Source organism: Salminus brasiliensis, chromosome 16, assembly GCF_030463535.1.
Source record: "Salminus brasiliensis chromosome 16, fSalBra1.hap2, whole genome shotgun sequence".
NCBI classification, from domain to species: domain Eukaryota; kingdom Metazoa; phylum Chordata; class Actinopteri; order Characiformes; family Bryconidae; genus Salminus; species Salminus brasiliensis.
Window position 1 is genome coordinate 24,741,242 of NC_132893.1, and position 23,828 is coordinate 24,765,069.

General features: G+C 41.8%; 1 protein-coding gene across 1 annotated transcript in view; it reads left to right on the plus strand.

Moving 5' to 3' along the window:
- The window catches only part of gbe1a (glucan (1,4-alpha-), branching enzyme 1a), a 186,065-nt gene that overhangs the window by 124,534 nt on the left and 37,703 nt on the right, over positions 1-23,828 (plus strand). Inside the window, exons 11-14 of the mRNA XM_072658195.1 lie at positions 4,537-4,647; positions 5,768-5,939; positions 22,078-22,262; positions 22,528-22,658. Coding sequence (XP_072514296.1) covers positions 4,537-4,647; positions 5,768-5,939; positions 22,078-22,262; positions 22,528-22,658 — 599 coding nt within the window. The remainder of the gene's footprint in view (positions 1-4,536; positions 4,648-5,767; positions 5,940-22,077; positions 22,263-22,527; positions 22,659-23,828) is intronic.

A 23,828-nucleotide genomic window follows, 5' to 3' on the forward strand; every position in this document is an offset into this window, starting at 1 on the left:
AGATGGAGACCCAGGGGGGGGGTGGAGGGTGGTTTGAAGTGGTGCCTGAGACACATCTCCCTTTCACTGTCCTGTCTCTCTACTCCACACAAGTCACCACAGCACTCTCAGATGGGTGCTTTAGGTTGGCTGTTGTTGTTTCTAATAAAAGTTTTGTTTTTTTTAATCCTCAATACCTCAAATAGAAAAGAACAGTCATGATGTGTTTGGCTTGGTTCCTTAGTTTCGCACAGGAACTACGAAGCTATAGAATTATTTAATTGATTGAGGTGCATAAGCCTGGTTAGCAGGCCAGCCTGATAGCCTTTGTGTAACCAAACAAAAAAAAGTCAACAGTGCAACTAGTTTATAGTGGATTTTAGTGAATAACAGCTCATTTCACAGCTTCATTGCTGTTCTGTTTTGGTTTTTTAGTCCTGTAATCCAGTATTTTGATTAACCATAGCTTTAACATTTTCATTTTTAAGCAAACACTCGTAGAGTTAATCTTTTTTCTGCAGGCTGCCGCATAAATCATCACACACTTGCTTCAGACCACATTGGACAAATGACTATGGACAAAATTCAGCAGTTCAAAGCGTGTAGTAAATAAGGCACGCAGTTAGTACAAGCTACACTAGCCTCATAGCTCTAGCCAAGTGTGAACATGTCATGGCTGATTGAATGCTGTGACGGTTACTTTAAGTGCCTTGGATTATGTGAACGAGAGAGAGAGCATCAAGAATCAAGACTTGGATGGGCAGTATCCACTTTTTTCATACTGTCATACCGTCTCATGGTATTACCGGGGTCGGGGGGTCGAGGCCTTTAAGTTGCACAAACAGTTCTACATTGATGTGGCCACCCCACCCCAAACCACATCAATGTAGACATCAAGCACAATTTTAGATGTGTCATTCAATAAGTGGTAAATCGTCGGTCTGACATTATTCACAAATGGTATACTTCTCTCAATCAGAAGAGAGAAGCTGGTTAACCTTGTTAATAGGGTAACAGTCTGCTCACTACAGATCACATTCAGGTCTGTCTGACTGAAAACCCCCTTAAAAATGTTTAGATGAGAATGACTCAGATCAAGTGACTGCTGTTGAAATGACGGTGAAAGAAAGCTGAAATTAAAGTTTTTTTCTCCATGGTTTTGGATCTGTAGCCCACTCGCTAAGCTAGCCTTAGCTCAATTACAGCTCCACCAAGTGTCAGACAGCTCAGTTCAGCTGCTGTTGACTAACTGCTGAGCTATCAACATAAGAGCGACTGGTGTTAGGAGTAACAGAAAGGCAAATTGAGACACAGTCTGTGTTCCAGTCTGAGAGTGCAGAGTCCAGCGACTGTTATTAGGCACATTTGATATTTAGGTTACTTGACTCACAACTACGGTGGCTTAGTTTTTCCCCCACCTGTTTTCAGAGCATGACATCATCAATCAGTGAGTTCCCACAGTGCCCCCACCCTGTGGCTCTTTTAAATGCTCATGGGGAATAAGCTAATTTGGCTGTGAACAAGATACACTATAACAGAAATCTGCCACATCAGACATCATAATTTTGAAATACCCACCTGTATTTTTAAATACCGTGGTATTACTGTTATACTGCCCAACCCTAGTGTTCTACCCTACTGTTGCTATCCTGAATTGTGATGAGTGGAGTGTGGGCCCAATAAATGGTCTCCAATACACCACACTGTCTGTCTCCTGCACGTTTTCCTCTTCAGAAAATAGGGTCAAGTTGCTACCCACTGTCCGCAACTCTTCCCATAGGAGCATTAACTCGTTGCTCTAGCCATTACACTACACATTGAATAAGAGGGAAAATGTGTACATTTCATATTGTGACAAACCACTGTTTTAAGTTAGGTTGTAATAACGTCTTTCGAGCTTCTATGCCAAATAAAGGCCTTGACAGTTAAAATGAATCCTCAAGGAAACTCTCAAGCAGCTTCCCCCTCAAAAAACAAGACGAGTGGAGAGAAAGTGGAATTGTTTGCCAGAGAGAGAGGAAGAGAGAGGAAGAGGAAAAAACAAGGTTTGACAGATGATACTCAAGGCAGTGGAGAGTTTTCCGATGATACACTCTCAGTTTGTGAGTGCGTGTGTGTGTGTGTCTTCTTCACGCTGACCTCTGGCACTGATGCATTGTGCAGGCGTCACCCTCAGGAGTGAGCCTACCGCTCTACAGCTTAGACCATAACACCCCTCCCTCTCCCTCTCTCTCTGTCTCTCTGGCTCTCATTTTCCTCCCACTCGCACCGCTACTCTAAAATCAGTAGCCAGCCAAAGTGGGGCCGGCAATGAAAAAGAACTGACAGCAACGCATCTGCTGGGGAGCAGCATTTAGAAGCAAAAACAAATATTCCCCACCAGGTGTTCTTCCACCACCCAGATGTACGTGTTTGGTCTGCTTTCGTGAGGTTGAGGCCTTGGGCTCGTTGAGCTGATATCCTGTTGCTGTGAGCTATTGTGAACTGCTCAGAGTCCTCTTCTGCTGCCCTCCATGCCCGACACGTACCAGCGGCAAATGCAATCGATGACTCATCCCTGTGCCGCAAAGGAGTTTTACACTTTTTAAAAATGGCCGTTTCGTCCTCTCCTCCACTCCGACACTTTCTGAGTGCGAGTTAGTCCTTGAGCGAGCTGAGGGAGAGCAGTACCTGAGCCAGTGATCCTAAAATGACTCTCCGTCGCGTCTACACCCAGCCAATGACCCGAACCCGCTAGGAACGCTCCACTCACCCTCCCAGTCAGCTAACCGCATAGTCAATGACCCATTCCAGTGCTGAACATTAAAAAGTGACTATATGGCCAAAATTCCTAGTGTTCACAGTTTTGCTTTTACATCAAATGTAAAATGGAAGTTTGCCCAGTTTTGTAGATGACAAGTTATGGAAACTTATGGCCACTAGATGCAAACTACAGCTCCTCTGCCATTTCTTTTGGCAAATCAGCTTAAATAACATAAAGTCAAAATCATCAATGAGGCCTGTGCAAAGGTTTGGACACCAGTGCTTCAAAGGCTCATATTTCTGTAAAAGGTTTCAGACTGACCTTGATTAGCAAATCAGGCCAAATGCATGTCGTCAGTTGTAATTAGAGACTGTTCGCTGATACAAACGTTCAAGCTTTTTTAAACCTCGTACTAACACACATCAAACATGGGCTCCTCTAAACAACTATCTAAAGATCTGAAAAGAAAAGTAACCAATGCCCATATCCATATTTTTGTGACTGCACATTACTCTATACTGTTCTGATACTTCAGGCTGGTCTCTACAAATCAAATTAGTCTTGGTCTTGGTTTCTTCATCATAAACCCTTTTCACACTTAGCACCTTTCCATTTAATTACCATCAGTTTAATCAAGCAGGTAAAAGTGCAAAGGGACCGCTGCCAGAAACCATATAAGCAGGGCTGTTTTTGATGAATTGTCTGATTTAAACAGTTTCCATAAAGCTAAACCAGTGGAGAATAAGCTTCTCTTATTCACAGCTCCAGGGAAGAAGCAAACTTCAGACCCCAAACATGTTGTGACTGATTAACTGCATTTGGCATAAGGTTGAATTGTGTAAATCAGAATTCATTGCTTTAATGCATTCACTGAGCCACCCTCATAGCTCCAAAGAGAGAGATGGAGGATGAGAGGGGCCACTAATGAAGAGTGGGATCTCTCAGTGGAGGCGATCTTTACCTACAGCTGTACGCTGGGATGCATCACGTGTTGGCTACTATGCGTGCCCCACAGTGAGTCCTGTACAGAATAATGTTGTGTTTTCGCCCGGAGCAGGCCTGGGGCCGGTACTGTGACCTCCACATCCAGTCACTGCTTGCGAGAGCAGCCCCCGTGCGCTGAGCTCGTCATTCAGCTCCCTTGCATGCTCCGACGGGAACCCGCCAAGCCCAGGCCATTCCAGCTGCCATGGAAACACCAGACCGGGCTCTTTAGAAGTCTGTTCTGGTGCTGGTCCCTCAGTGCCTGCTCACAACAGCCTGGTGCATAGTGGCCTGCCTTGTAGCCTAGTCTTTGGCCATTGGATCAGCAAGTCCCAGTGCTGGTAGTATAGACCTGTGTGGTACTTGATACACTTCAAAACACAATGCAATAAAAAGTCTGCTCATGGGGCTGAAGTGTCATGGGGGCCCAAGTTCAGCTTCTTCTTGTGCCATATGCTTTTGGTAGTGAGTGCACCTTAGGATGACAATCCCCCTGTGCTTTTAGTAGGTGGAAGAATTTATATGAAGGATAAGACATGCTGAGTTCTGCTTTAACCGTATTGAGCTGCTCCAAGGTAATGCTGCATGTTAGCTTTGAAAAGTATGGTGGCAAGTTTAAGGAGCCTTGAAGAAATGTGTGGAGCTTAAACCTTTTGTATGAACCAGACAAGAAAAGTACTACAAATTACATAAAATGCAGAGAAACATCAATGAATAACAAATAATTAATACCAAATGTAAAAATGACATACCTTCTTCCATTTTGAAGGTGGTTTGTTTAAAAGATTTGGAAGGAGATGTGTGAAGAAGATGCTGCACTTTGATTTCAGATCTTAAAGGAAGTGAAGGATGAAGACTGGGACATGTGGAACATCGTTCACACACTCACTAATCGGAGGAGAGGCGAGGACTCCATCTGTTATGCTGAAAGCCATGACCAGGTCAGTTCAGACATCAGTCAAAACATTAGTTCCTAGTTATGTAAACATTACAAATATAACTGTGTGATAAAGTCGTTTGCCAACATTGCATGAACTGTTTAAAGCAACGTATATCAGGAGTGTGCTTTTGCTTATAGTAATACTATATACTACTATATAAAGATCAACCAGTTAAAAGAAAACAGGTTTGAGGCCTCACTTCTTTCTGGAACCCTTATTAGTGAAGGACTTAATAAAGGACTGATTAGATGAACTACACTATGTCCAAATATTTATTGACACTCATTCTAAGGAATGCATTCAGCTACTTTAAGTTGCAGTCATTGCTGACACATGTGCAAAAGTTGTTTAGTCAATGTAGAGAAGTATTGCCAGTAGAATAGGACTCTCTGGAGCAGATAAACATGAACCTATTGGCACCATGGCTAATGCCAGGTGTGGGCTAGAGGCTGATAAAGCCTCCCAACATTGAGCTGTGGAGCAGTGGGATTGTGTTCTCTGGAATGATGGATGGTGCTCCATCCAATACTTTTAGAATGAGTTGGAGAATTGGGGAAGAGGTAGGCTGTGATCATCCAACATCCTGGCCTCACTGGTCTTGTGGCTGAATTCAACCAATTCTGACAGCAGTGCTTCAAAGTCTAGTAGAAAGCCTTTCCTGGACAGTAGAGACAGTTTCTCCAACAAAAGAAATATAAACTTGATTTCATGTACGGTCCCCTTAAAACTAATCACCTACTAGCATGTATGTAGTCATGAGACTTCACCCCATGTAGTCTGTGATTTGAAGCAACATGGAGGAGAACTCAACTCAAGCAGCTTATATGATCGGCCATTAATCCTAATCGAGGTAAAATGTTCAATTAATCGTAAGACTGATTTGAGGTCATAAAATTTTACTTTGGCCAAAAAAATTAGCACATGCTTTTCTGAGTATAGTTTTAATAAATATTAAAAACAGTCCTGTATTAGCGCAGCTGAATCACCATCTTCATTCTTTTTTACACCCCTAGTGCACATGCTTAATATCTATACGTAAATAACCAAAGCTTGTGTTAGTGAGTGAAGTATCAAAAAGGGAAGCTGTGGAGGTCACCTCCATGCCTCATCTTCTTCTCAGGCGCTGGTTGGGGACAAGTCGTTAGCCTTCTGGCTGATGGATAAGGAGATGTACACCAACATGAGCGCGCTGATCGCCATGACGCCTGTCATAGACCGTGGCATGCAGCTGCACAAGCTCATCCGGCTCCTCACACACAGCCTCGGGGGTGAGGGCTACCTCAATTTCATGGGTGAGTGTCATTAACCAGGCACACACACACAAACAGAAACTCAGCCTTGGAAAAGGAGGTTTAGCTTGGGAAATGCCTCTTCTAGAGGTAATGGATGCACATAGAAGTGTGCAGTATGAATTGCGAACATTGCAGCAGCAGCAGGATAGCTTTTCTGCCATTTCTTCCAGCCAAGTGCTGTAGCTGTGTCTAATGTTTGAATTTTTAATGCTTTGCATTGTGCCATGGTGAACTTGAGTGTCTCTGTTTTAAATCATGTTGAGTTGCTTTTGCAAAATAACTTTGTGTGCTGCTTTATAGTGTTGTTGTAGTGGAGTCTGGTCTCCACAAATCAGTGGTATTAGACCTGTCTTGGTCTGTCCAGTATTGTAACTCAGGCATGACCAGCAGAGGTGGATAGAGTGGTTCTTTGAACACTGTCTTAGGTTCTTTGAGTGACACCATTGAAGAAGCATTTTGCTTCCATAAAGAACATCTAAAGATCTAAGGAATCATATTTAAACATTCTTTACCAATCTAAAAGTTCTTCATACTCACACATTTCTTTTACAAACATGGTTCTGGTGTGTGCCTTGTATAGTAGCACTCAAATAACCTTTTATAGCACCTGTATTTGTAAAAGTGTAGTACTAGAAAGTATATGCTGGTCCCACTTACGCTAGTACCACTTTCCTGCATGTTGTGGAGTTTTCCCTGCTGTACCACTCCCAGTCCACCTCAGAAAGGGCTTGTTAAGTACTTAATTAGTTTTATCTGGTGTGTTGGGAACAGGGGAAACTTTAAAATATGCAGGGCACTCCTGGGCAAGAATTACTGTCTTAAAACATTGTGCCTCTGAAGTTTGTTAGGCTCCATTCTACCGTTTTATTGTTTTCTTGAAATAATTTAAAAAATAACCTGACCAACATAACAGTGCAATTAAATACAGAGAGATAATTAGAAGTGTGTGAATGGCAGTGTGACATCACACACCACATTGGCACAGAATGAAAAGTCATTGGTTTTGTACATGTTTAAAATGAAAAAAATACTACTTTGCATACTTTAATGATACATGTGCCTCTACTGCGAAAGAAAGAGAATATTCTGTGTACATTGCAGGCAAGTGAACAAAGTAATATTTCATTTCTATCTGAAACTGATGTAGATTATTGATTTCGATTATCATAACCATAAATGACATCAAGTGGCAATCATTGGGGTCCAAGCACTTTGTTACATGATTAAGCCAGTAAATCACAAATGATTGTCGATGTTTTAGATTAACCTTGTTTAAAGTAGATGTGGGGTCTCAAAAGGAGCACTGTGGGTTTTAGCTTCCAGACAACACCAGCATTTTCATTTTTGACTGCTCAATAGATGTCATGTCTGTTATGTGTGTGTGTTAGTGACAGATTTGGGTAGTAATGGAGTAGGATGCAGAAAAAAGTTACTGCTGTAAGACATATACAGTATATAATAAAAATAGAATAATTGCTAGCAGTATTCAATTCATACCCCTTTTTGACATAACGCTGCTGGGGTTTTTCATCTTTGTGGTCATCTGTATGATCTAAAACAAAACTTGTAAAGTGAGAGGAAAAGAGGGGTCAAAAATCACTGAGGAAAGACAAACATCTTGTATAACATGTTATTAAAAATTTATTAATAATATTATCACTTATTAGCCAAAACAATGTGTAATGGCTATCACTGCTTGCTATGCAATAACCAGCAATAACCACAGCTTGTCTAGTCCTTGTAGAGAAGTATCGCCAATAGAATAGGACTCTCTGGAGCAGATGAACAGGAACCGTTTGGCACCATGTCTAACAGCATTGAGCTGTGGAGCAGTGGAACTGTGTTTCCTGGAATGGTGCTCCATCCAATACTTTTAGGATGAGTTGGGAAGTTGGGGATGAAGTGATCATAAAATTTTTTACCTCATTAACGCTCCTGTCACTGAATGCAACCCTGGAGGTTCCTAATAGAGACGGTTAGTCCAAGAAAAGCAGGACAAAGACTTTTTTGGAAAAAAAGTGAATGAGCAGGTCTCCCAACACTTTAGTCCATATTGCGTATGTGACCTATTTTAGTGGCCCTATCTCTCTAATCACATGTTCAATACATTCATGATATTTGTATGTATGTAGCATAACAGAATATGGAAAAGGCACATACACACACACACACACACACACACAAACACACACACATTCACTCTAAACTCCTGTTTGGGGATATAGTGTGAAAACTGTCATTTAAAAACAACACAGGTGCTGTTTTTATCGCTGTCAGATGTGACACTGCTGCTTGAAGCGTTCACCTCTCCAAAGACCTTAGTAACACTGATAAACACCTCAACCTCTGAACATCAATTTATTTACTACTTGTTAATCACACTTGTTGCTTTAACCTGTCGTAAGATCTAGCATTATACAGAAATCTCGTGCTGGGCTGCATACACACTTCCCGTCTGATTCTTCCAGTAAGACTGCCACCATGTACAAAAATAAGCCCTCACTTTGGACCAGAGCCTGTTGATAGCTAAGGTTGGCTGTAGCTGTGTGTGCTGAGAGAATGCTGAAGAGCAGAGAGCATCCAGGCTAAGCGAAGGAACATGAGCACCTTGAGCAAAGTCCCTGCCAGAGTGCACGGCAAATAGTAATTAAGCTAACAGTTTCCATGACAGCAGACTTCACATCTCCGCATGGCAAATAAAGCCACTTTGCCGTAATTGTCAGGCTGAGGTGATGTTTGTAGCCATGGAGTCGGCCAGGTATTAGGGTGAGAAAACAAACAGAAAAGTGCAAGGCGAGGCGAGGTGCGGTGTGGTGCGACCATGCAGCTGGATCAATGGGTGCAAGGCATTTAGCCTGTGCTGAGCGAGAACAAATTGTTCAAGCAAAAGAATCAATCTGACATGACAAACTGAAAGGCCCTCGGCCTCTAAAAATACTCATTTACTCATAAGCAGCAAGAGGACAGGGCTGCTAGAGGTTAAACCCTTGAACACGCACCTTTGAGCAGAAAGGTTCACATGGAGGCTGATGCTTATGGTGATGCAAAAGTATTTGGACACCTTCTCGATCATCATTTCTTTCAAAATCAAAAGTATTGGAGGTGTTGAAGTAGCTGTCTGTACTGTCCAGGGAAGGCTTTGTACGAGATTATGGAACATTGCTTTAAGGATTTGATTGCATTCAGTGACAAGAGCTGTAGTGAGGTCAGGATGTTGGATTATCATCACCCCACCTCATTGTATTGGATTGCCATCATTCCAGAAAACAAACGTCTACTGGATTTTATAGCCCTGGCATTAGGCATGGTGTCAATATGTGCATGTTTATCTACTCCAGAGAGTCCTATTCTATTGGCTGTACTTCTCTACAGGGACTAGACAAGCTGTGTGTGGGAGAGAGAGCATTTGCATAATAAATGATTTCAGCAGATTTCATAAGTAGCTGAAATTATTTATTAGAAGGGGTGTCCACAAACATTTGGACATGTAGTGTATATTGAATGCAGAGTTGCCAGTGGATGTTTTGTCTTTATTACACCAGTCTTAGTAAAATCTAGAGATTGCTGTGCTGAAAAGTCAAGGAGATCAGCAGTATTTTAGAAATACTCAAACCATCCATTGATTCCATATCATTGGCTGATGCCTTTTTTTTTTTTTGTAAATGAGTTATTTAAGTGTGAAGCATCTTTTTAAGGTTTAACAGACTTCTACAAAGTTTCTTTGCCTGGGAATATTTTTTCTTTTTCCTTAGAACTGTACACCCAATCACAGATCTATTGAGGAACCTTTATTTTTAAGTGCGTTTATATATAAGGAATGAGTTCAGTGTTTTTCTTCTTTTTCTTCATTAAACTTTCTTGTCACCTTTTGATCTTAAACTGGCTTTCTTGTCAGTAATGTTCTGGTGATTCCGAATCATCAGGTGGTGGAGTTGAACAAAACTTCTGCTCTGCTACAGATTTCATATCAGTTAATGTTAGCCAGAAGGTGAAGGAGATTTAATTATTGAAGAGCAAGGTCAGCAGAAGAAAGTGAAGCACTGAATGATGGGATGTGTGTGCGCAGGTGTCAGGCCAGACTTCAAATCAATCACAACTGTTGCTCTGCAACGTCCACACAAACTTATTGATCCCACTCCTCCAGCTAACAGCGCTAATTAGCATGGGCTGCTACGTCAGCTGCTGCATTAACAGGTGTTGTAACACTGCTTTATACTGTACGTCAGCCTGTCTCAGGGGTCTGTAGGTGATTTATGAGAGCAATGGGGGGGGTGGCTTGGTTAGCTCCACAGCTTTCCCTTGCCAAACAACATATGCCATTGGACAGGGGCGCTCACCATCTCTCTCTCTCTCTCTCTCTCTCTCTCTCTCTCTCTCTCCCTTTCACGCTCTCTCATTACTGAGATCTATGCGTTTCTTAAGTGTTCATGGATCACTGTTAATTATGCTTTAGAACTTGTTGTGCATTCCCCTCACCTATCAAAGGGCCCCCCAATGGCAAGATTGAGGATGTACACTCACTGAAAAAAACAGACATGCCCAAAGGACAGCAAGCCACTGTCGGCTTTGTTAGCAGTGGTATCATTAACAAGAAACCTGTACTGCTACAGACTGGAACCGTCTTTAGCGACAATTCCAGGTTCTGTCTGGGATCAGACAATGGTCAGGTTTGAGTATGTGGTTACTTGTGGTGAACACTTCAATCCTGCCTTTGCTGTGGAGTGACACACTGCACTGGGAAACTGCTGGTATGATGGCCTGGGGAGCCATCACATACAATAGTCGGTCACCCTAGTTTTGATGCGAGGGACACTAACACACACAGCAAGGATTTCCCAGATTGCAACACTTTCTTGGCCTGCCCGGTTACCAGATTTATCACCACCTGAGCATTTATGGGACCAGCTGGGACACCAGCTTCGGAAACCTAGGGAGTGTGCAGAATCTACAGGCCCAGCTGCAACATCTGTGGGCAAACGTGCCGCAGGATGCCATACAGTACCTGTGTGCCTTCATTCCCAACCATATCTTAGCCTCCTATCAATTGCACAGTTTTCCCTAATAAACTAATCACTTACATACATCATCACTACATAAAGTTTTATTAGACTACAACTCCTTATTCTTGGTGCGTTATTTGGCGCACCAAGGCGTTATTTCTTTGTCAATGGTGCGTTTTTTTGTCACTGCGAAAACCGAGGTGGAGCAAACCATCTCTTTTTTCCGTCTCTAGCTGACTATCAAACTAAGGCTAAACACACATTATGGTGCATTCACACTACAGCAAACTGTACAACTGTACTACAGCTGATTGGCCACCACCAAATAAGAAAGATTCCAACTTTTTGACACCTGCTTCGTCTCGTTCGCACCACTACCACTCTGCTGTGGCTGGTGTAAATAGAAAACAATGGGAGGCAGCTTATTTTTTACCAGTAAGACTGGAGAAAAAGCCAGACTTGGGAAAGCGAGAGGGGACAAGGCTTAAAGCTAACCCAGCTACAATCTTCTCAGCTTGCTTACAACACATCATGCTGTAATCCAGTCAATATAAGCAGTCACAGCATGATTAACTGACAGTCAATTATGTTGGCGTTCTCTAAAACCTACAGTAGTCATGTTTTGTGATGTGACTTGAGATTTACTGGTGCGATTTGTTTACAGCAGCGGGTTCCAGCCTGGATATAGGTTTTTAACCACCCTCATAAAGCACATTCGGCATTCTCAGAAAAGCTCAGCAAAAAGTAGCTCACGAAATATTCTTAACTGAAGCGAAACTGCCACTGTGGCACTTCAAAGAAAGTTTGGTACAAAGTGTGAGGAAATAAAGCAAGGTGTGTTTTGGAGGAGTGTGCTCTGGAGGACACTTCTCTCGACTAATGGGCGCAGCAGTAGAAGATCAGAGAGGCTGTGGCCTGACAGCATGCAGGATGACAGTCAGCAACAGAGCAGCTCACGGAAGCAGCATCCTGATGGGCTTTAATTGAATTTGAAAGGGGTGCCACTTTGTTGGCGAGGAGGGGGGGACTTCATTTGTAAGCTGTGAGCGAGACACTTATTTATTTATTTGCTTCAAGCTCAGGAATGCCGTAAAAGATAGAAGACATTTGTCGTTGGCGGCTCTCAGTGCTCATCTGGCAGTCCTCGGATTGCTTGTTTTTTATTGTTTTCAGCCTACTTCTTTACTCTTGATTGCCCTGTCTTACCAATGGGTTCACCTGCACTTTGCAACCTTGGCAAAAAGTCCTTTAATACTGAATTTCAAAGCTTTCTGGATCAAGGCCTTGAGTTCTGCGCTACAGTGTATGCTTTAGAGTACCACACTTGTAAAGAAGGTCTACATGTTCTGGCTCTTGAAGCTATAGCATATTTGCATGGAATAGAACATTTTTAGCATGTGAATTACTGTATGAGCAGTTGCTCGTCTGCCTTTCTATCTCCACTATGAATTTCCTCACTTCCCTTACTTGTTTCTGCAGCAATCCGCAGCATTTGGCACTCTCATTTTATTTGTCTTTCATCTCAGTGACTTTGAGATCAGTTTGATTAACCCCAAGCTGCACATCAAATACACTGCTGAATGAAGCAGACAGTATTAAAAACATTCTGTCAAATATTTCTGTGTGTGCTTTTCATGATTGACACCATATACCATATACACTCCAGTATGTCCAGGATATGCATTCACTGAGCACCTTATTAGGGACTTTTTTGTACTCATTCAGCAGTCTTGTGTAATGTCCACATCAACCATCAGGAAGGACATGGAGAAAATGTGATCTCAGTCATTTTGAGCCTGGCTGGATTGTTGTTGTAAGTGTCAGATGAGCCACAACCGCACAAGAAGTTCTACTTGTGTCTGCCAAGAACAGAAATATGATGCTGCAGTGGACAAAGGTTCACCAAACCCGGACCCTTAAAGACTGGAGCAGCCTAGGCTGGTTTGATGAACCCACACATTTCTGCTATGTGAGATACAGACACAGATGAAAGGGTCCGGATTTGGTGCCAACAGCATGAATCCATGGAACCAGTCTGCCTTGTGTCAGCAGTCCAGGCTGGTGGAGGTGGTGTAATGGTATGGGGAATGCTTTCTTGCCACATTTTTGGCCTGATAATTCCTGGTTATCAATCATCGCCTAAATTCCACATGCACGTATTGTTGCTGACCATGTGCATCCCTTAATTGCTACTTCCAGCCTGAATCTGGACTTATGACCATGACAATGAGTTCAGTGTTCTTCAGTGGCCTTCCCAGTCACCGGATCGGAATCCAATGGAGCACCTTTTGGAATGTGGAAGCTGTTTTGAGAGCAAAGGGAGGCTTTAACTTGTATTACTATAGTGCTACTAATGAAGTGCTTAGTGTGCACTACATCAAGAAAAAGAGACAGGGAGAGACTTAGACTTAACATGAAAGAAGATGGAAAAGAAAAGGGAGGTTTTGCTCAGGTTTGTGTGTGTGTGTTTACAGACAACACGTGTACAGATTTTGCTTTAGGAATGGTTTAGAACCCACAACCCCAGACAATCAGAGCCTATGAAAGCCCCCTAAAGTGACCATGACTGTGAGGAGCAATGAATTCACATTCATCCAATAAGGTGTCGTGTAACTGCCAGGTTACTTTATGTATTGTGATGCACTGCTATCGTTTCTGTGTCCCACTGGCCTCACTGACAAAATAATGCTAATGTAATGCTAGCTTAATAGCAACCATCCATCCTAATCCATGGCAACAGTCTACAGATGAAGCGACCACATCACTGCATGTTTGAATTTATGAAAAGGCATAAGGCTGAGATTGACGATGACAATAACACAAACAGCCACTTACCAGTCCAGCAAATCAGTTTGGAGTTCCATTAGGCCATTTTAGCACTTACTTCTTGTGATGCATTTTCAACCTTCACACTTGATACATGATTTTTTTTTTTAGCTTTAAATTGATAGCATTTATAGCACTGGTAGACTATTTTTAGATTCGAATGGGGTAATAGTGTGTGCTCAGTGGCATGTATTGGAAAGGGGGTTCCTTAAAAGACATACATGAATGGACAAAAGTATTTGGACATCTGACCAATGATAACTTCCTTCTGAAATCAATGGTTTTAAAAAATAGTTATACAACTTTATATCCTACTTTCTTTTGGAGTAACTGTTTCTACTGTCCAGGGAACATTGCTGTGAGGATTTGATTGTATACAGCAACAAGAGCGTTAGTAAGCTCAGGATGTTGGATGATCCCCACCGAACCTTATCCCTAACTCATCCCAAATGTATTGGATGGAGCACCATCTTTGCAGTGAACCCAGCCCCACTGCTCCACAACTCAGTGCTGGGGGGTTTATACCCCTCTAGCCCATGTCTGGCATTAGGCATGATGCCTATACATTCATGTTTATCTGCTTCAGAGAGTCCTTTTCTATTGGCAGTACTTATCTACAGGGACTAGACAATCTGTGTGTGTGCATTTGCACATCTGTGTCAGCAATAAGAGCTACTTAAAGAAGCTGAATGTATTCATTAGAAGGGGGTGTTAACAAACATTTGGACACATAGTCTAGTATGTCTGATTCATTTGTATCTGTGTCAAATTCAGCCTCATTTTTATCAATACAGAACTTTATATATTGAATAACTCAAATAAGCAACTGCATTATTTAGAGTGAGTGTGAATGGGAAATCAAGATACCTTTTCGTCCACAGTGTTTCAGGGTTAGGGTTAGGGTTAATGAGGTATCTTTGAGCTAGCTGTGCATTTCCACTCAATGACAGGTAGGGGTGGTATGTGGCAAATCATGATGTTATTGGTTTAAAAAAAAAAGCATATTGATTGCTGGTTGACTTTAAACATTGCCTTATTTAACATGTTCTTGATATAGACTGCTGACAGTGAGAAAAGGAAAATGCAATATAGTTCATAACATTGGGATAGATTCATAAACATCAGTGGTAAGATGCTCAATATTGATTTCCTGTAGCAGTGAGTTCTCCTGAAAGCCAGGGTCTTCTCAAGTGCGGCTGCTGTGTTTGCCGGGATGCTCATTTTGAATAAATCTAAATTAGGTTGGGAAATGTTCCAGTTAATAAACAATGTGGATATATGGTATAATTTGTAGATAATTATTTCAAATCTGAGGACATCATTTTAAAGATAATCAAATCCACACTAGATTTTACTGGAAACATTTCTATTGCACTTGATTGGAGTATATATATATATAGATAACTTAAGCCCAAAGGTGAAGACTGTCCATAAACTATGTGTATGAAATATCAGACGGGAGCTCCTTGTGAATTGTAAAATATGTACAAATATGTTCAGGCAAATGTTGAATGGATTTATTGGGGTGGTATATGAACTGAATGTCTGAGATGTAGTTGCAGTGCCACAGATCTATATTGTACATAAGAACATAAAGTTACATGTTATATAATAAACTAATTCTTTACTTGTCCTTGTCACAAAACATCTCGGGCAGTTTGACACACTTTTTGACATAATGTGAATCAGGCAAATGGGACCCAATCTAAAGAATCTAGGGTCTAGGATGGAAAACTAGGGTCTAGGGTGTATCTAGGATCAGGTGCTATACTCAATACTGCACTGCACACCTGTTTACATCCGTGATGCTGTTTACAACACCAGACTGTCTACTTCAGCATACACTCCTGAATTCCCTGTTTTACTCTTCATTTACATGCACTACACACCACTGCTCCACGTATTTATTCCATTTTACTATTATTATAAAAACTTATATTTTGTATATATTGCATGTTTTGTATTTATTGTCCTTTGTACATTGTCTTTGCACTATTGTATCATGTCCATTCTTATTCTGCACCAGAATAGTGTTTCATTGTACTCTCCAGTCCAGTATTAGTTTAATGACAACAAAGTTGAATTGATATGAATTGAAATGTTATCATGAATGGACCAATAGAAATGATTTGGAATGAGATATTTTACACTTGACTTCCATTGAAAATTAAGAAGGGGTTTTCCTTCTCCTGTAAAATTGACACTTTGGAGATGCAAGGTTTCTGCATGGCAATGTTTATTCCCCTATGTGGGTCTCATATCTCTACATAAAGAATGCAACAAGCCCATGTTTACCACATTGCAGTATTGAAACACACTGACCTTTTAATATGAGCTTGAGGGAGACATATTGAATGAGCAGCTATGGAAGATTTTTATGTATGCATACATACATACAGACATACAGGTATTTCCCCCCATGTTCACCTTCACCCCCATATGTGCTATTACACAGTCCACTATTACACAGTGCACCAAGATATGAACTGTCATTCTGAATCTGACCTGTGTTCATTACATCATGTGCTTGTGGCTGAGCAGGAGTCACTGTACAGTATGCTACACTCCCATAGACTGGAACTGTATGCAGATGGCTGTCGGGGTCTGAATTATTTACTTAGGATTGAATCAAAGCATCATATAGAAGAACTTTAAATATGAATGTGGAGCTACAGGACAGATGGAGACACACACACACACACATGCCGCAGAGCAGATGGCGAGACCGATGTGTGCGTGTCTGCTCCGAGTTAATGTGTGGCTAGAGAGCGCTGTTTTTCTCCATAGGGTGCACCGGCGCACGCACACACAGCCTGGCCATCACTTCCTCAACAGCTCTCTGCTGTATGACTGATGAAAGCTAGGCCTGTCTGTAGATCCCTTTTAGCATAGCCACACCCACCTGAGGCTGTGAGTGCTTCAGAGAACATCACACTTTCAGTTAAAGTGAAACTTTTTCAGACTCTGGCACATCTACATCCATCTTGCACAAAGGTCACGCAAAAAAGGACTCGTGCTAATGGCTCAAGTGGTTCAGAATATCCTATAAGAGAAAGCAAGCTGTGCAGAATGTCTAGAGAGGCACTGATACTGTTTTATCTGCTGGAGCACTTTAAAAATAAGGTGGAATTGATGAGTCATGTTTTTGTTTTCCACAGAACATCCTTTTAGAACTTCAACTGAAATTTCACAAGAAATCGTCAAATGTAGCCCAGTTTTGGAGGAGCGTTTCTCTCAAAACCAAATATACATAAAAAATTAAAACGAGTGGTTCAAGTGGTTATTCTAGCTAATACACTTTTTTTCCAAGTGTTTGTGGACACCCCTTCTAATGAATGCATTCACATACATTAAATTACACCCATTGCTAACACACATGTGCAAATGCCCATTCCCACAGACAGCTGGTCCAGTCCCTGTAGATAAGTACTGCCAATAGAATAGGACTTTCACCGCGTCTAATGCCAAGTGTGGGCTAAAGGGGTAAAAGCCCCCCAGCATTGAGCTGTGGAGCAGTGGAACTGTGTTGTCTGAAGGATGGTGCTTCATCCAATACTTTTGGGAAGAGATGTGGTGGTGATCATCCAACATCCTGACCTACACTAACACTCTCATCGGTCAGTGCAATCTAATCCTCACAGCAGTGCTCCAACATCTAGGAGAAAGCCTTCCCTGGACAATAGAGACAGTTACTCCAACAAACTCTTTTTTTTTTTTTAATACCCTTGAATTTGGAAGAAAGAATAAATGTGCAGGTGTCCCAATACTTTCGTCCCAATAGTGTATAAAATCAGGTTCACTGGTAGTTTTGGATAGTACACTACATAGTTATATTTATCACAACCACTGTAAAAAGACCCTGTTTAGGGTCACCTGTGCAATGACCCTTCCCTGGACTTGGTTTTCCCCTAATAAGGCTCATTTGCACCTACATCCTGCCTAATCCCACTCCCTTTGAAGATTGCGATTGAATAAAGGCAAATCAGTCTATTTCTTCCAGTCTGTTCTGTAGCTTTTTGTGGGAAACCCATTAAGAGCCTGACTTACTGTATCTTTGTCTAGTCAAGCTTGAAAGCCATGACTCGTGAGTTTCTTTGCCCTCAGACATGCAGACTGAGCTGAGCATGTGCTGCCGGCCCTGACTCCGCTTTGACTCCAGCGTCTGGAAGTGACTTTACCTCAGACAGTGGTGGCGAGAGGAGGTCTTTTCTGTCTTTGGCTTAAAATTGACATCGAACTCAAAGAGCATCTAATCTCCACCTTGCAGCTTGTTACACATGAAAGAGATGGAGAGGCAAGAAAGGAGGCCCATTTCTTATTCATGAGTTCATTTGGAGGGCTTTTTATGCAAAGTGTTTAAATCCCATTGCTGCTTGCCAGGATCCCTGGGCCCACGCAAGTGACCAAAGAGGAACTTGACTTCAAACATAACAACACGTCAGATCAGATTATGGGCTTGCTAAAATCTTAAAAGGGAACTCTGTGTGTGTGTGCGAATGTCTTCAGCGACGAACCTAGCCCGCGTTTCACAGCTTACCTGTGTTGCCTAATTAATTGACAAATCTTCAGTCTGCCATATCGGGTGCTTGTTATTTGATCATATTTCACACAGCTTAATCTTTTGCTGCTGGATTCTTGTTTTTCTGTCATAAGGGCAAGAACCTTCAAAGGTGACCTCATATTAAACCTTGCAAGATGGAGCGTAAAGAATCAGCGAGGCTGTGTAAGCCATGTTTTTATTTTAGCCTCATTGTATAATGAGGATGCTCTATTATCATGCGCTGGACCTAAGCAGATCAGCAGCCAGTATGTTTTAAAAAAAACAGATTCCCTGTTGCCATGGACATGACATCTTTCATGTGTATCATAGGGGAAACGGTCATGTTTGTTTTTCTTATGTGGCTAGATGGATTAATAATGTAGATTCCCTGTACCTAAGCACATTTGCTTGGAATGTGTCTCAGGGAGTTATCATACAGGGAGTTGGTTTGCTCTGGTCTTAATCAGTTAAGGCTTTTGTAAACCTGGACCATTTTCCCCTTGATTCGGTTTGTTTTCATATAAGGAAACATTCAATTACACCAAAATGCACCACTACAAACCATTCATTCATTGGTCAGACCTGTCTGGGGCAGGAGCAAGAAAGTAAATTACAGGAAGGTCCAGTGTTCTGAAATAGTGCACAATTCTGTGTAATTTAACATGGAGCGATGGCATTCGTTCACCTGGCTATGTGAGCCGTTTAGTCTAAAATTCCAGAGTACAACTTATAGTTGGGTGGGATCGAGGTCAGCTCATGTTCTGACCACAAACAATCCGCTCCAGAGTTCAGTTGGGACCTGACCGAGACTATCTTGACTCAAGGGTCTCGGTGCGGTTGTTTTGGTCTGTATCCGAGTGCGATTACTGTACTCACACCTGTCCAAAATAACCGTACCAGAAGTCAAAACAGACCAAGTTAGATTAAAAAAAGCTTTGTTTGCAGTTAAATATTCTAAATTCTTGTTAGTGTAGGCAACAGAACTGTGAGAGGACTGCTCAGGGGGGACTGCTATAAAGACAAATCAACACCCATGTTTGACTGCAAAAGCCCTTAAGGAATATTTAACAAACTCTGGAGTTGAGATGCTCTGTTCTACTGTGCAGCAACACCTGTTCATATTTACCCTTACTGGAACCTTCAGTGTTAGACGTTTTTAAAGGCTCATCTAAACAAGCCTGGTGCATTTTGAAAACAAGATCTTTAAACTGAAGATTTTAAAATTGAACTTGAGAAAGTACAGAAATGAGAATGAGGTGTTTTTGAAGAAAAAAGGCTGCAGAATTTCTTGAAAAGAATACCTCTTCAACTGTTAAGCACAGCAGTGGATTAATCAAGCATTGGGCTTGTGTTGCAGCCAGTGAGACTAGGAAATTTACTGGTAGAGGGAAGAAAGGATTCGACTGAATACCAGCCAATTCTGAAAGCAGAACATTAAACAGTCATTGCATTCTTCTGTGTTTGTTGTGGATACATGGAGAGAAGAAATCTCGACCCTTGAATTACCACACAATGACTGAACCTTTATTTAAGGCAGTTAGAAGTGGGCTGTTCCCCACCTGCAAAAGAATACAGATGAGAGATGGCCGCAGCTGTGGTCCGACGTGTCCAGCTGCTGTCTGATCTCCTCAGGTTTCCTGTCATTCTCAGACTCACGATGAGCTCCAAGCCGCCCACACGCGCAGAGCCCGCTCCACAGAGCCCGCATAGTAGAGCCACGATGGGCCTGCATCGATCTGACCTCTGGGAGACGCTCTTTCAGCCTTTGATCTGTCAATCAACGGCTAGTCAATAGTGAGAGGTAAACATTTCTGTGAGTCTATTAAAACTCACCTTCGCACAATATGGAGTGAATTTGAGGGTGTTTCAGATAGAGTGGCCGAGGGGAGGGGAGGGAAAAAAGAGCAGAATTACCCTGACCCCGTCTGAGTGACGGCTCCAAAGCTGAAAAGTTGCGCGTGGGAGAATGAGGCTGCATCTAAACAGGCCAAACAGTGTGGTGCTCCGCTTCGCTTTCAGCTCGACTCTTTTGGAATGCTGACCCACGAGCTGCTGTGTTCTAGCACATGAATAATTGAAGGCGGTCTTAATGTATGGGCAGGTGGACGGCTCTTATCGGTGTGTCTGTATTCAAACCAGGGGCTGCTGGGATGCGCAGCGAAGGGAGATGAGGGGCTTCAAGCTTTTGGTCATCTCTGCTTTCTCTGCTTAATTATGGAGTCAGAGCTGTCATGGCGCTTTGTGCCGATGTCTTCTCCGCTCCTCTGCTCTTAATCTCTGTCCTGTCTTTTTCCAGCTGACACATAATACGACTCTATTAGGGAAAAAAAAATATGTGCCGCATAATCCCCCCCCCAACACATAAGGTAAAGTTCAAGAAGAAGCCCAGGGATTTGATGGCTCTGATGCGCTTCTCGGCTCTCCTCTCCCTTTGTTTATTCTCTTCTCTTCTTCTCTCTCCCGCCACATACTCTTTGCTTCAGTCAGAAGCTTTGAAGTGCTTTTTTTCGGTTTTAATCAGCCATGCCGCATTGTCTTCATCCAAGCAGCACTTGTTAGCAGGAAGTTAAGGGTAGTTAAAGGTGGCAATTAGAGCTGGAACACTTTTGGGTGCTGTAAGGTATGCAGGGAATGCTGAAAAGCAGCAACACACATTGCCGTCGGTAAATACAATGTGAGATTATTCTTGCAAAGCAGCTTTTTGTTTTAGATCACAACCTAAAATTGCTGGTTTGCAACTCTGTCTCTCTTAGATCAGGTCCTGTTAGATCAGATCTTCTGGTTTTTGGTTGTATCAAAAGATTGAGGATGATGAAGTCAAAGTTTGAGGAAAAAAAGATAAAATTACAGTCTGGAGAACTCTAATCAAGAACCTGAAAGTCTTGAAAAACGTACTTCAGCAGTTTCATCAGCAGTGTAACATAGTCAGTACTTTAACCCTGAAACCAGTAATTCAGTGCAAATCTCAAGTTCCATCCCTGAGGATACCTCTACCATCTGTAGCCTAGAGTTCAAAAGATCTCCAATATCACTAATTACAATGTAAGCCAGTGTGAACCTCTGTTAACTGACATAACAGAATTGGCAGTTAGCATTCTCGTACAAGAATGTCAAGCTCTCCAATGATGATGTGCTAGATACCGCTTGAGAAGATGCAGTAGAGCTTCATGTTACTTGGTGGAAGCATGTTATTTGCTATTTTATTTGGTAGCATTGTGCTATATTGGAGACTTAGCATAGTAGGAGAAATTAAAAGACTAAATTCTGTAAAAATTTCAAAAGGAATGACTTGATTAACTACATAGCTGCTTTATTAACTACATAGTTAATATCTATGTAATATTTTACATTTACATTCTGTGTCAAAAGGTTGTGCAAGTGTCAAGTTCTGATTTCATTTCTGTTTGTTTCAGTCTAAAAAAAAAAAAATTGTAGACTTAATACTTTCCATCTAGCTTCTCTCCACTTTAACCCTTGTACGCATTGTGGTTGGTCTGGAGCATACCTGGAATTATTGGGCTCAAGGCAGGACTTTTCATCAACATTTTGTATTATTAATGTATTATTTATTTAATTTTATCATCATCTTTTAAATCTATATCCACCATAGTAGTTAGGATGCTGTGGCTTTGGAGTTTTGAGTAGGCCTAAGTTGTACATTGAACTGGAAGGTGATTTGGTCATATAGGCTATTAAGGCTATTTATTGGTTATCACTATCTGTACATGAAATGTCCAGTGTAACTTATGGAGAAACTTCATTTCTTTTAAAGGCAATGAGTTTGGTCATCCAGAATGGCTTGACTTCCCCAGAAAGGGAAACAACGAGAGCTATCGCTACGCCCGCCGTCAGTTCAACCTGGTAGACACAGAGCACCTGCGATACCGACAGCTTTACGCTTTTGACCGTGACATGAACCAGACAGAGGACAAGTATGGCTGGCTGAGTTCTGGCCCGGTAAAACACACACCCACACAATTACTGAGTGTATCCACCCAGACTGTGTCCATGTACGGACAATGTATGGCTCACTTTGCTAACCATCTGTTAATCAGTGGGGAGCTGTTCTTCATGGATAATTAATGAGGTTTTAGCTGCAGAGCTGTGTGATGTGTGATCAGTCATATAAGCTCCATTCTCTGATGTAAGAAGGAGGAAGAGGATGAGCTTGTGTGTCACTGGACTCTGTTAAGTGACTGCTGTGTTCTTCTTCTCTCCATAGGCCGTGGTCAGCACTCTGGATCAGGCTGATAAGGTCATCGTGTTTGAGCGAGCGAAGCTGCTCTTCATCTTTAACTTCCACCCCAGCATCAGCTTCAGCCACTACAGAGTAGCAGTCCAGCACGCTGGGAAGTATCCTTTCATATCTCGGATACGAGGCTGCATGAAGGGTTAGGTCAGTGTCGTGCAGTGCACGTCTTTGTGTGCAGCAGAAGTGTCAACAAGCTATCACCAAAAAGCCAATTATCGCAGATCAGTTCAAAGTTTTTCTTTTTCAAGTTACAGGTCTCTTAAAAACTTGGAAAGCCAGCTCACTCTGTGGTGAGGGCATTAGGCCAGTAATGGGCAGTGATGAGGACACTATGCTATAAAACAAGCTCTCATCCTGCAAATAAGACATCTGAGGAAATTGAGGATCTGGCACTCAGTGGTCATTTAAAATCAGAGAGCTTAATGTATGAGTTTTTTTTGTTGTTGTTGTTTTTTTGTTTTTTCTTACAGACTAGATGGGGTATCAAGCCTCAAACATAAAAAAAAGAATACCATCACAATAACAATTTAAACTCACAGGATCAGGTGTACATGTGATGCAATATGTGCTCACAATCAGTGTTAATGAGCTGGACTAAAATAAGACCACTGAAGACCTTTGTAAAACCCTGTATAACACCATTCTTTTTACATCAACTGAACTTTTATTTTCTGTTGTGTCCCAAGCTTTGCGAGGGCCCTACTATTTTGTTACACCTTCTAAACCCTGCCTCTCTCCAGCCACAGTTGGTGGGCTATGCTACTGTAGGTGCTGTTTGTGTGATTAGCTCCAGACAGTTCACACAATGTTAAATCACATTTGCTCGTGTGGACATCTGGCCCTGGTTTTCAGTGTAAGCCTTATTGATCACTGTCCACTAAAAGTCCCCCATTGTCATATTGTCAACTTCTCAAAACTGTATCTCAAAAATGAATTATATTACATATTTAAATGGAAAGGAACAAATAATGCTTTCCTAATGTCAAGAAACCTGTATGTAGATAAACATCAGTGTGTCCTGAAAAATGTAAAATTAGAAGTAAGAGCCCAGGTACTCTTACTTGTGTGAGGTGGTGTGCTTGCCCAGACAGGGAATCGAACCCTAGTCTGCCTCAGGAAGGGCAGGATTTTTACCCACTATGACTATTGTATGCAGACAAACATATTTACTGTTAAACATATTGATACACTATTTGACAAAAATATTGGGACATACATATTAATCATTGAATTCAGGTGTTTTATTCAGTCCCATTGACAGGTACATAAAA